The sequence below is a fragment of the Necator americanus genome, chromosome V (assembly GCF_031761385.1).
Source record: "Necator americanus strain Aroian chromosome V, whole genome shotgun sequence".
NCBI classification, from domain to species: Eukaryota; Metazoa; Nematoda; class Chromadorea; order Rhabditida; family Ancylostomatidae; genus Necator; species Necator americanus.
Window position 1 is genome coordinate 21,613,205 of NC_087375.1, and position 12,511 is coordinate 21,625,715.

Genomic DNA, 12,511 nt, shown 5'->3' on the forward strand with positions numbered 1-12,511 from the left:
ATTGGATGGAGAGCTTAACGATAATTTCCAAAGTTGTTTTATTTCGACAAAAGAAGTATCAACGAGCAATCCAGCTGGAACTTCCTTACCGCAGACTGAGCCCGTTTTCATCCTCTGCAATGGCAGTGCATTTCTACGCAATAAATGTATTTCCTGTAAAACTGTTGGTTGTTGAGTTCTAATCCTCAGAGATTGGTGTAGGATTCTGGAGTGATCCATCCAAGGCTTTTATGGTATCTATCTTCACCTTCACCTTGACCTTGACTCCCGTTGACCTTCGAATTGGTCGAGCGGGCGCCAGCAATTCTTCCATTTGTCCCGATCGCGTGCCAGAGTAGCCCAGTGGTTCCTCCTTTCGCGTGGGACACGAAGAGCATCATATTTTTCTTTGAAGGACTTCGTGAAGAAATCTGACCATCGGGTCGGCGGTCTTCCTGTAGTGCGCTTAATATCGCGGGGAACCCAGTCACTCACGGCTCTGGTCCAACGGTTGTCATTGAAGCGCATCACGTGTCAAGCCCAGATTATTTTACTTTCCTTGGCAAACGCGGCGGCGTCTCTAATCTTCGATCGTTGACGTAGGAGAGAACTTCGAATCCCATCCCTCACTTGCGTGAAACGGGATACTCCTAGCATCACTCTCTCAATTGCGCGTTCAATGACGCTCACCGCGTTTTCTTCGTGCTTGCGGAATGCCCAGGTTTCCGAAGCATAGGTCAAAGCAGGAAGTACGGTGGTGTTGAAGAGGTGAGCACGGAGCCGGGTGTTCCTGGTCTTCTTCACTACATCTTCGATGCTCTTGTACGCTCCCCAAGCCGCTCGTCTGCTCCTGCCCAGCTCGGGAGTCAGGTCGTTCATCATGTTCAGTTCCCGACCCAAATAAACATTCGGCATGCATTCGGATATGTTCGTTCCGTTGAGCGTGAATGGGGCATCCGAGACCCATCCGTTCCGCATGAACATCATCTTTTGTAGATTCAGCTGAAGACCGATGCATCCACATGTTTCGTCGAATTCGGTCAGCATTTGTTCCGCTTGGCTGATGCTAGGTGTTATGAGTACGATGTCATCAGCAAAGCGCAAATGGTGTAGCTGCCGACCATCAACCTTCACTCCCATGTCGTCCCATTCCAACTTTCGCATTGCGTTCTCGAGGGTGGCTGTGAATATTTTGGGTGAAATTGTATCACCCTGTCGGACCCCCTCTTCACGTCAATGATGATGTTCTTGTAGAATGGCGAAATTCCGATCGTGAAGTTACTGTACAACTCTCGAAGTACCTTTACGTACTGAGTAGGGACGCCTTGGTTGTCCAAGGCTTCCACGACCGCTTCCGTCTCAGTCGAAGGCCTTCTTTAAGTCGATGAAGGTGAGACAGAGCGGCATCTTGTACTCTCGTGATACCTCGATCAGTTTCGAAACAGTGTGAATGTGGTCAATCGTGCTGAATCCTTTTCGAAACCCTGCTTGCTCGCATGGCTGTCCTTCATCCAAGACTTTTTCAATCCTATTAAGGATTACTCTTGTAAAGAGCTTGTAGATGACGGACAGTAGGCAGATTGGACGATAGTTGCCGATGTCATGTGGATCTCCCTTTTTATACAACAATACGGTCTTGCTGGTCTTCCACTGTTTAGGAACCTTGCATTCCGACAGATAACGTGTAAAGAGGCTCACTAGGGTGTTGATGAGTACTGGCGGAAGGCTCTTCAGGTGTTCTGGTCTTATTCTGTCGGGACCGGGTGCCGTACAATTTCTTACCGACATGATAGCATGTCGTATTTCGGACGGGAGAACCTCTGGAATGACTTGTCCGTCTTCCCTCAAATGGTGAGAAGGCAAGTGGACATGGCTGTCGAAGAGATCAGAGTAGAAGCCGTAGATGATTTTCTCTATCCCCCTTCTCGATGCAATTGCTGTTCCCTTTGGGTTCCGGAGAGCAGTCATCCTCGTCTTGTGACTGGCGAAGTCTCGACGGGCATAGCGGATGCTTTTCCCGCCTCTGCAGCTTCAGCCAGCACTTCTGCTCTTCTCTCTTTAAGGTCTTCCTTTATCGCCTCTCTGCAAATCCTTGCGAGCTCGGACGTGAGTTCTTGGTTCCCTGCGGCTCATGCTGCTCCATGCTGGCGTATCAGCCTAAGGGTTTCAAGAGACAGGCGCCTCTTGGTGGTTTTAAAACTCTCAGCCTTCTTCGCGCAGTCGTGAAGGTGTTCAACAAGCCGGTCATATTCCTCGTCGATGTTGTCCATTGCGGAATCTAGAGCCCGTATAGAAAGCTTCGACTTCTTCTTCTTCGAAGCTTGATGTTGGAGCGTAAGCGACGAAGATATTCAAAGCTGGTGTTGGACCACATCCTCTCATCTGCAGACGTCCGATTCGGGTCGTAAGTTGTTCAAAAGAGTCGATGTTCTTTACCATACTCGCGTTGACGAGGACGCCAACTCCACCAACACCTCTACTGTCGCATGTTCCTAAGAACAGTTCTTCTCCAGTTTCACATACGGCGTTGAGAGGGTGACGTCGTCTCGTCTCGGTCAGTCCGATGACTTGATCTTCTTGGCTTGCATCATCAGATCTTCGATGGCCGCTTCCGATGCAAGCGTACGTGTGTTAGCGAAGTAAGCGTGCGAAGTACAGACCGCCATCCTAGTCCTTTCCGTTTTGGTAGCCTACATGACTCCTGCAACCCCGTCCTACCTGGCGCATTCGTACCAGGCTTTCTTCCGGAATCAGGAGACTCTTTTCTATTACTGTGTTTTGCGTAAAAATTTTAAAACCCATAGGCAGGTTGCAAGCCTCTAGTCCCATGAGTTTCTGGGAGAACTTTCGTTCTCCCGAAGTGGACATATGGAGCTTATTTGTTGGAGGCGACTCCAAACCGCCTCCCTTGCACCTCCCAGTCACTTGATTGCAGGCGTTTGGCCGGACCGACGTGCGGGATACAAGGATGTCATGAGTCAGTCCTGGCTCAGCAGAAAGAGGGATGATCCCTCTAGTGAGGGAGATCCGTGGATCTATCTTAATCTTCATAAATTTTCGTGTTCCAAAAATAAGTTTGGATAGCTGCTAACAGCTAATCAGTAGGTCTGATATGCAACAAGTCGTTCTACAAAACAAATGCTTCGCGTTCAATGCAATATTGTGACTAACCAATTTTTGTTAGCATTTTCAACTTTTTAGTTTTAAATCATAAACGACGTTAATCTTTTGAACAAATCATTCTTCACATGTTGTAATTCTAATGGTGATACTCTGCAGAAAAAAGTGTTTTCTAGAAAAAAAAAAACAGCATTTTCTCCTATTTTCTGAGTTCTGTCTTTCTTACTTTCCTCACTTAGAACCCTAACCATCGGTCATTTTAAAATTTTTTGAATGTCAATGTCATTTGCTTGCAGAACTTCAGGTCATTTGCTTGCAGAACTTCAGGAAGTAGGGTTTCAAAAAGTTCCCATTAGAACTCATGGCATGCTCTAGCGGATGCTATCACTCTGCGAAACATGCGGATACGGATATGATTTATGACAATGACAGTTCACAGTGTTCGCCGTGATCGCATTGTTTCACTCAGTGCAGATACGATACGCGATCCGATTAGAAAGTGCAATCTTTTTGTCCCTTTCTTCTTTCACGGAATCAACTCACCCTTCATGCAGCATTCAAAAATTTTCACATATTTTATCGAACCTCCAGAGGTTTTTCATAACATAGATCTTTTCAGATTGAGAATATGTATTTGGTTTTGTACATGTTAGTGCTACCTATGGCAAATGCTTTCTTTTTTGGATGTGGATGCAGGTATAAATAGTTATGGGGATAAAAGGATATGGAACATTTTTGAATTCACTCGATTTTCGAGAGTGAATAAATGATTTGATGATCAATTCAGCTCACTTGCCATTAGACAAAAGTGTATTGCACTAGAAACTCATGAAGGCAGAACTAGAACGTCAGCCTGTTGTGGCTAATCGTTGAGGAAATTCGTATTTTTTAAAAACCACCTCTGTCTCTATTATTACTGTCACAGAAGAAGATGGCGTTGTTTGCGGCAGTGTTTGATAGCAACTATGCGTAAGCACCAACGTTCTAGCTTCGATACATGGATTTTGGGAATTAGATTTATTGTAGCATCGAATTTTCCACTATTCTTTTCTTTTCTTTATTCTTCTACTGGATGCAAACGAGAATTCCAGAAAAAAGAAGCAACTTTCTCTCTGTTATAGTTTTATTAAGTGGTTCTACAAAAACAAGAGTAAAATGTCATAACTACTGAGAATACAATCTCTACTAGATTATTCCAGTTAAGAACTAGGCTTGTATTTCGAAATGGATCACAGCTCAACCATTCGTAAAAAAAGTGATAGGTAGGTTACAGTTTTTGATTATGGACAGTGGACCACGTTTGACGTGGTACGGAGTCCACAGAGAACTGAACCCAAGACTGCGGATAGCAGATTGCGGAACCCAGGCTTGTTCCACTCACTTTCCATAATCGTCGAAGAAAAAACGGTGTGGAAACCGCTTTAGTTCTTACGAGATACGTTAGTACGTGCTTCTATGTACACGTTCCGGTCCACTCAGGACCCTAGTTATGTCATGTCTCACTTGAACAAGCTGATGAGAAAACACCATTCACTTTCAATCGCTCGCACTTGGATGCGGTATGTTGCAACTGAAATCGTCGTAGAAAACGACTACTACATATTGCACGCCGTTTTTTTACGACGATCAAAAAAAGAACAGAGAAACATTGCAAGGTTGCGCAGTCGATCGAACTACTCTATGTTTTCGCTGCGGGTTCCGTACCACGTCAAATTTGCGATACACTGCCTTTAAAGGCATCACCCCACGAATCTGAGATGGTACGGATTTCAGGTGGAGTACTCGTATACGGTATGGTAGATTAAGGAGAGGGGGTGATTTCGTCCATTTCTTCCTAGTTGCCGTACAAAACAGCCCGGAAGATACGGCGTTCCAGCGCGCTATTTTTTACAAGTTCGATTGCCTTGTGGCTTGTGCACACGCCGTATCTTCCGGACCGTTTTTTACGGCAATTAAGAAGAAGTGGACGGGATCACACCCTCTCCTTAATCTACGATCCCGTATGCGAATACTTCACCTGAAATCCGTACCACTTCAGATTTATGGGGTTATGCCTTTAAGCAGCTGAAATGCAATTAAGGACAAACTATGCGTGTGTACAGTTCTTCAGTTTCACACTGGTAGTGGAGAACAGTTATACAAGCTCATCCATCCATCCAAAGTTGATATGCTCAATTCCTCTAAGCAACCTTATTCAAGACGAAAATTGGTTTCATTTGTACGAATTAGTCACTTCAATTATAGAGTTCTTGTTCCTTGCAAAATCTAGGAGACTGAAGTGATCATACTGGCATTACGTCAGTAATTCTGTTGTTAGTAAACTCTACCACAGAATTGTCTTTATCGCATCCTAAAGGCTAACTACAAGAATGTATTTTATCGAAGAAACTACCACACGCTAGATCCACCACAATTTCTGAAGCATCAGCTTAACTGTAGACGCATTTGAAGAGGGATCTATCTGATCTCAGTGGTACATCAGAAACTTTGGTCAGCTTCACACCTCAAGCGCAACAAAAGCGAATTCACTTCTACTAAAATAGACAAAACAAGCGAAATGTATATTTTCACACAAAAAAGCTGTACACGCCTGCTCATGCACTTTGACAAAGCACGTCAAAAAACTTGTGGACAAAAAGTCGATTATCCTCAGGATGATGAAGAATCCCACATGAAACAAGAATAAGCATTTTGTTAAATAAAAATAAACATAACATGAACACTAACAAACATGACATTTTGTTTTGAACAAAATAGTCCATCATTCCCAGCCTGATCAACTCATCGATTGAGCTTCTTGAGGATAAAATTGACACCATGAAAGAGTCTGAATAAACGAAATCCAAGAACAAAAAGAAATGATTGTCGATTGGAGAAACGGTTCAGTATGGTAGTACAATAAAAGATACCACATCTTTTGTTATCACAACTGGATTCCTAGATTGCAGTTACAGATCTAAATCCTCAAATAACAAAAGAAAGGAAAAGAGCAATTTATCGTTAGGTCATATTCGTAGCTGTTTTCTCCGGAAACCAAGAGTTTCCAGATGTGCAATGTTCGCATCTCTGATATCATGATTATGGTATATAATAACGGACTTATTCTGTCTCGTGTGTGTGTGTGTGTGTGTGTGTGTGTGTGTGTGTGTGTGTGTGTGTGTGTGTGTGTGTGTGTGTGTGTGTGTGTGTGTGTGTATGTGTGTGTGTATGTGTGTGTGTATGTGTGTGTGTATGTGTGTGTGTATGTGTGTGTGTATGTGTGTGTGTATGTGTGTGTGTATGTGTGTGTGTGTGTGTGTGTGTGTGTGTGTGTGTGTGTGTGTGTGTGTGTGTGTGTGTGTGTGTGTGTGTGTGTGTGTGTGTGTGTGTGTGTGTGTGTGTGTGTGTGTGTGTGTGTGTGTGTGTGTGTGTGTGTGTGTGTGTGTGTGTGTGTGTGTGTGTGTGTGTGTGTGTGTGTGTGTGTGTGTGTGTGTGTGTGTGTGTGTGTGTGTGTCAGTCACAGAAAAAACACGAAAAAGGGGGAGCGACGAGTCCACCGGCGTCGAGTTGGTGCGCGGACGCCAGAAAGGTATAAAATGGGGTTCGTTGGGTCCCACGGCGTTGGATTGGTGCGTCGGCGTCAGATAGCTGTAAAGTGGATTGCGACGGGTCCCGCGGCGTCGGATTGCTTCGCCAGCCCCAGAAAGCTCTGAAATGGGTTGCGACTGGTATATAATAACGGGCTTATTCTGTCAAGTGTGTGCGTGTGTGTTTGTTTCTTTGTTTGTCTGTGTGTCACGAAATTCGAAAAGCGGGGTGCAACGGGTCCACCTGGCGTCGGATTGGTGTGCCGGCGCCAGAAAGCTATAAAATGGGTTGCGACGGGTCCCTCAGCATCAAAAGGGTGCGCAATAACTTCGTGTGCATGTCGCTCAAGGTAAATAGGATGTCGCAGCCGTTTCATAGCCCTGGCCACTGGGCGCTTTGATTTTCACCTTTATGACTCCTCCGCGTGTCTATTTCCATTTCCGTTCCCCTCAAGTTGGTAGCACGCAGTTTTCAGAAAGTGGAAACACGCATACAAATGACTGTTTAAATAGTAGCGAAGAGTTTACATGATCTGACGTAGAATCTTATCATTTGTCGTTATTTTTATCTTTTTCTAAAACATCATTCTTTGATAACCCTTTGGGGGGAGGGGGCAAGCAGGAGGAAAATCCATATTTCGAGTAATGCTTTAAAAATGTTCCTGTATTATATTGGAATCGAAGAAGTGTTTGAAGCTGAAGTTTGAATATTCTCAAAATGTATAACTGACGCGTTTAGGAAGAAAACTATGAAATATTTCGCATTTACTTATAATGAAAAACATGAAGAAAGATTGTTAGAGATACACAAGCCTAATTTCACAGAAAACGGCAATAATATTAATTTTCGTTGATGACGAGCGAAGAAAACGCCACAGAAAGTCTGAAGTCCTTCTTTAGCCGGTCGTTCAGACTGTTATGGAAATGAGCTGTCAAGCGTCTAGAAATCGTATACCATAAGCAAAACTTTGAGGGGTGACGTACAAAACTAATGCCTAGCAACTACGACCGGATGGTAGAAGCGATTTCAAAGCGATTGCCAAGAAGTTAACGAATCGCTCAAAATTGTCCAGAGGCCATAGGAACTAAAATCAGTGTTCAGGAGAGCGAAATGTTTCAAGGAGTGTTTTGACCTGCCGTCAAACCACTTATAAATTTCTAATGGGTATTGCTTTTAACTCAGCAGAAAAATACCTAAACTATACGACAGATCTGAATCTCTAGAACCAGGTCATTTGTACGAAAGCACAATCATGTAATTTTGCGAGTCATTTTGATAAAAGCTATGAGTACGGCAAAGTAGACTTTAATAAGATTGAAGTCGAGGGATACTTACAATTTCAGACAATGCGGCTGTGGAACAGCTAGCTACGGGTACCAGCAAAGCTCTAATCCAGCTTACCCTTCGCCTTATTCTTCACTTTCTCCATATCCACCAGGCCCTATTTCTGGTTACATCTTGAGACCAGTTGACCCCGTTAGAAATTCAGGATATGCTGTTGCAGGTGGAGCTGGTGAAGGTATGTCGTGTGATTTTCTTATTTTCTCATAATAATCTTGATAAAAACATGGTCTGGATCTGAGATGTTGTCAACCATTTATTTTTTTCTTGTTTTTAAGTGGGTTAAATTGTTTTAGGTGGAATCCCCGTTGTTCACAACCAATACGGGCAGATTGGGTGAGTGTATCGCAGAATACATTGTATCTTTATTTCTAAATTTATTACTTTATTACGCCCAGTATAACCAAATAAACCACACTGATTAAGGTTTTCTGTCATAGATTCTCTACTGTGGTTATCCTCATAAGTTTTGCATGGTAATCACCGTATTACAAAATTCCTCAGATATGTTCAATCACCATATGGAACATTGCCAAATGGTCCCTTCTACTGGCAACCATCAGCAGGTTCACCATATGAGCGAGTTCTGGTCGGAGGATTACGATTTTAATTGCATTCCTGAATAAGGTCTTGTGCCATACCTTATAAACTAACAACTCTATTAACAGTTAACATTATTGTACATTTCTTTTTGTATTTTTGTTAGTGAATAAACTAATAACTTTCTGGTCATTTGCATCTGCCTGTTTGTCTGTTTGAACCACAACTACATAGGCCAGTTTCTTAGAATTTTTTTTATCAAAAGATCCTCTAGTTGTGTCAAAGACGTACTTGGAAGTTTGATTCCGTGAGGAGGGGAGATGTGAGTTGCTTCATCCGGCATCATTACCAGAGATGACATCAGAACGAAACTAGACGTTAAGTACATGATTTATTTAATCTGTTTTTTTTTTACTTCTTTACTTTTTTACATACTTTCCTAATCCTGAGAACGGTCATGGATTGGCAAACCAACTGTGCCAGAAGCGTTGCCAGAATTTTGTCAAAGATATGTAGGCTCACATTCTTTTGGGACCATTCGAATGTAAAGAACGCAAATATGAACAGCTGTTTACTTTTTAACTTTTAAATTCGTACATAACCATGGTTTTCAGATTAAAAGATACACGAATAGAGCGGGTTTCTATATCGAAAATTTCGTTCGGTTGTAAACTCTTCCCAATTCAACATCTTCTTCTTTGATCTCTTTTTTCGGATTGGTTGTGGTCGTTTCATGTCTACTACTTTCAGGCGCAGGGGCATTTTTCTCTTGAGAACGATAGAGCACAACAATCAAGATAATAATCAGAACGAAATGCCCCACCATCAACAAGAACACCATCGAGATGAAAAGAAAGCTGCAAGACACTCATGTCAGTTTCAACCGACCGTTTCATCGAATTGGCTAACCTTTCCTCTCGGTGGCGATATGCATATCTTACAACGATTTTTGCAACGGCATCTTTCTTCTTCTGGAAACAGTGGTTTATGTATATTTGTACATCTTCAATCATCACGAGGCTATTTTATGCGTTTAGTTCATCTATTGAGAAGATACCTGAACTGTATCATTTTGATGTGATCCACTTTCTACCGTGTGCAATCGCCTCTGCTGATCCTCTAGCACTGACGGATCTTAATAAACTGACATAGTTCTATTGAGGATTCCTTTTTTAAACTTTGATGCATATTCATCCGTTACTAAACTTACTTTTTGTGTGAATTCTTGAAATTAGTAGGAAAAACTCACCTGTACTTGACAAAAAGCATGTTAATAATCGTTCACATTTCTTGATTTCTACATCAGATTCAAAACAAAGAGTGTTTGAAGACACTTCTAGTCTCCTTCTTATTATTTCCTTAAATGTGAAAAATATCTGGCTCAACATATCATCCAATCGTCTCTGCGGTTTGTCTACTCATTAACCGCTAGAACATCTGGATATCGCATCGGAATGAATTATGGCACCAGAAACTATTATGGAGGGAGGTGAGAGAGAGAGAGAAAATAAAGAGGAAGATTGTTTTCCAGGCAAAGAAAGATTTTGCATAGCAGCAAGTGCTCACGCTCGTCCGGTCGTAAAAGCAGCATCGCATGAAATTGAGGGAGGGTGAGAACTCTAAACGAACGGACAGGGTAGATCAAAGTATGGGTGCGACCACATTCAATTTCGCATGATTATCAAAAAAAGGCATGGGAGGATGTTTCGGCTTCTTTTTCCATCTAATGCCGCTACGAGACACCTCATGACGAGCCACATACAGAAGAATCGCTAATTCTTCGACGGAAGACGAAAAAGACGCGGCTGCGCATTCCGTAGGCATACAAGGATCTGCAAACGAGCACACAATCAGCGGGCTGCTGACACTGTTTCTCCCACTCCCTGGTAGACGCGGCGTGTATTTTTGTCTCGCACGCACTGTTAGGTGCCCCGTAGGGGATTCGGTGCGACAACGTCGTTTCTCGTGCCCGAGTACATAGTTTGAGGGGATTCGAGGGTGATCGTGCTCACACTCGTGAACTACATCCTAAACCTATCTATTCGTAAAGAGATTCCAACACCCTCAATCTTTTGTGGTATAGTCCTTCAAAGACATTCGAAGCCGAGTACAAAAGATAAAAATAAAGGATAAAGTGCGCGGTGAGTTAATTGCTCCCTACGGTGATGCCTGCGCGTTCGTCTTTAACTCTGAACTCGTTTGAGGTTTATCAGCCACCCTTAGAATGATTTGGGGTGTGGCAGGGCTAGCCGATGTGCCAAGTTAGTGTTTTTATCCTCCCAGACAAGTCTGGTACCGATTCATCTACCCCGGAAGGCTTAGCTAGGACTAGACGGATCCGAATCTTCGATCGATCATGCAACCAGAGCGGAATACGAGAGAAACACATGAGAATAGGGAACTAGATAGGATGGATTTGTGTTCGCTGAAGATCTTTGACATGGACATGGATCAATGAAGATTGTTTCTAAAATATGTAACTTCTTCGTATTACATACCTTTACCTGTTCCCTTTTATTATTACACATATCATCAAAGCAAGCGCATGTTAATGTGGAATTTTTGAAAATGCAATGTGCACCCTGAAGAAGAAATCTCTGAAACCGTGAATGTTTGAAATTTTTGGTGGATTTTGTAAGTAGAACCTCTTCCGGATTTTCTGGCATTGAGTAGTTTCTTATTCCACGCATCGGCATATGTGAAAAAGTGCAGTCATCAGCAATATGTTGAGAAAATGTGCAAACTTCATTTTCTTTCTGTATATTGAAATCAATGATGTTTTTGGTGTTTGGCAGAATTTAGAGTGAAATACCGTACCCGCGGGATTATCAGATCACCTTTTCGACAATAATATGCATGTATAACTTTGGATGCGATGAAAATTATAAAAATCCCTAAATGTGCAAATAAAAACTTAAAAGCAACATATTAGGAAATTAGCGTTGGGATTTCAACACAAGTAGATAGAATTTGGTTTTTAGTTCACAATTAGGCGTAATCACGCTCAATTCCCCTTAGCACTCGAGGAAAAAAGCGTGAAAAACAGGCTTGGTGCTCAGGTCCCGAATAAGATGCAGTTTGCTTCGCGGTAGAGCCCCAGCAATTCCATAGTCGTTCGCCGTGCCAGCTAAAAGCGAAGATACCCAATCTGTACAATCCAGTTGCTTAGCGGATCTCCGTTGTTGTACTGTCCGTAAAAAGGCACATCGTTTGAGAGACAAGACCACACATAACTTTTTCACACGGTCCTTTATAGATTACTAGTGGGAATTGAGCGTGATGATGCTAATATACGTGACCTCTCACCGCTATCTGTTCTTGAATTCCCAACACCGCGTGGTGCGCTGCCTTTAACTGGCAGATAACCGAAATGAGTCATCTACAACTCACTGATTCATAAGTAAAAAAAAACTTATATTGAAAGCAGATTTTAGCTCACTCTATACTCTTTACCTTGCTCTTAAGAAAAGCTGTTGAAATAAAGGATAAACTGTTGGAATATATCAAACTCACCGATCATGGACGCTCTCAACCGCACATCAGTAAGGTCAAGAATGGAATACCTGTTGCAATGTTGCGAGTTGAGGAAATCAAAGTTAACTTTGTTTGTTTGGCAACGAGTTAAGAGTGAGGTTCAGTTTTTCTTCGAAATTTACGCAGCGACTGTGTCTGCCCTTGGGTTTAGTGTTCGTACCCAGTGATCCACACTTTTTAACTTCTGTATCTTGAGAGATATAATTTGCAAATAGTCGGGTGTATCAGTTTTACTACCGAGCTAACCTGAGGGTTTGATTATGACTGTAAAATCTATGAATACAGTGTGAACCGACAGAAAGCTTTCACCCCGCCAGTAAAGTTGACATCTATCAATTGCTGGTCGATGTTGCTCATCATTCATTTTGGGAGAGCTCAAAGCCAGCGTAACGAAAAAGAAAACGAACAAAGCGAAAATAATGAGTATCAT

At 42.5% G+C, this 12,511-nt stretch overlaps 6 protein-coding genes across 8 annotated transcripts; 1 reads left to right on the top strand and 5 right to left on the bottom strand.

The window, feature by feature from the left end:
- Positions 1-513: 513 nt before the first annotated feature.
- On the bottom strand, positions 514-1,143 carry RB195_014754 (uncharacterized protein; the record flags this gene model as incomplete). Its single annotated transcript, XM_064205152.1, has 1 exon — positions 514-1,143. The coding sequence occupies one exon, from the start codon at positions 1,141-1,143 to the stop codon at positions 514-516; it is 630 nt and encodes a 209-aa protein (XP_064061033.1).
- A 195-nt stretch (positions 1,144-1,338) lies between these two features.
- Positions 1,339-1,947, bottom strand: RB195_014755 (uncharacterized protein; the record flags this gene model as incomplete). The annotated part of the gene is made up of 1 exon (XM_064205153.1): positions 1,339-1,947. One exon carries the CDS (start codon positions 1,945-1,947, stop codon positions 1,339-1,341), a length of 609 nt encoding a protein of 202 aa, XP_064061034.1.
- Positions 1,948-2,223: 276 nt separating this feature from the next.
- RB195_014756 (uncharacterized protein) lies at positions 2,224-3,030 on the bottom strand (the record flags this gene model as incomplete). Its single annotated transcript, XM_064205154.1, has 2 exons — positions 2,224-2,555; positions 2,778-3,030. 2 exons carry the CDS (start codon positions 3,028-3,030, stop codon positions 2,224-2,226), a joined length of 585 nt encoding a protein of 194 aa, XP_064061035.1.
- Positions 3,031-5,168: 2,138 nt separating this feature from the next.
- RB195_014757 (uncharacterized protein) lies at positions 5,169-8,617 on the top strand (the record flags this gene model as incomplete). The annotated part of the gene is made up of 4 exons (XM_064205155.1): positions 5,169-5,317; positions 8,010-8,185; positions 8,304-8,343; positions 8,512-8,617. 4 exons carry the CDS (start codon positions 5,169-5,171, stop codon positions 8,615-8,617), a joined length of 471 nt encoding a protein of 156 aa, XP_064061036.1.
- Positions 8,618-9,190: 573 nt separating this feature from the next.
- On the bottom strand, positions 9,191-12,067 carry RB195_014758 (uncharacterized protein; the record flags this gene model as incomplete). 2 transcript variants are annotated; one of them, XM_064205157.1, is made up of 8 exons in its annotated part: positions 9,191-9,404; positions 9,457-9,518; positions 9,605-9,681; positions 9,797-9,905; positions 11,046-11,129; positions 11,193-11,303; positions 11,365-11,441; positions 12,061-12,067. In XM_064205157.1, 8 exons carry the CDS (start codon positions 12,065-12,067, stop codon positions 9,191-9,193), a joined length of 741 nt encoding a protein of 246 aa, XP_064061037.1. The 2 variants fall into 2 exon arrangements, with proteins under 2 accessions (XP_064061037.1, XP_064061038.1); XM_064205156.1 differs by lacking the exon at positions 12,061-12,067 and adding an exon at positions 11,854-11,926.
- Positions 12,068-12,143: 76 nt separating this feature from the next.
- RB195_014759 (uncharacterized protein) lies at positions 12,144-12,445 on the bottom strand (the record flags this gene model as incomplete). 2 transcript variants are annotated; one of them, XM_064205159.1, is made up of 2 exons in its annotated part: positions 12,144-12,265; positions 12,328-12,445. In XM_064205159.1, the coding sequence occupies 2 exons, from the start codon at positions 12,443-12,445 to the stop codon at positions 12,144-12,146; spliced, it is 240 nt and encodes a 79-aa protein (XP_064061039.1). The 2 variants fall into 2 exon arrangements, with proteins under 2 accessions (XP_064061039.1, XP_064061040.1); XM_064205158.1 differs by having other exon boundaries at positions 12,144-12,271.
- Between the last annotated feature and the right edge of the window lie 66 nt (positions 12,446-12,511).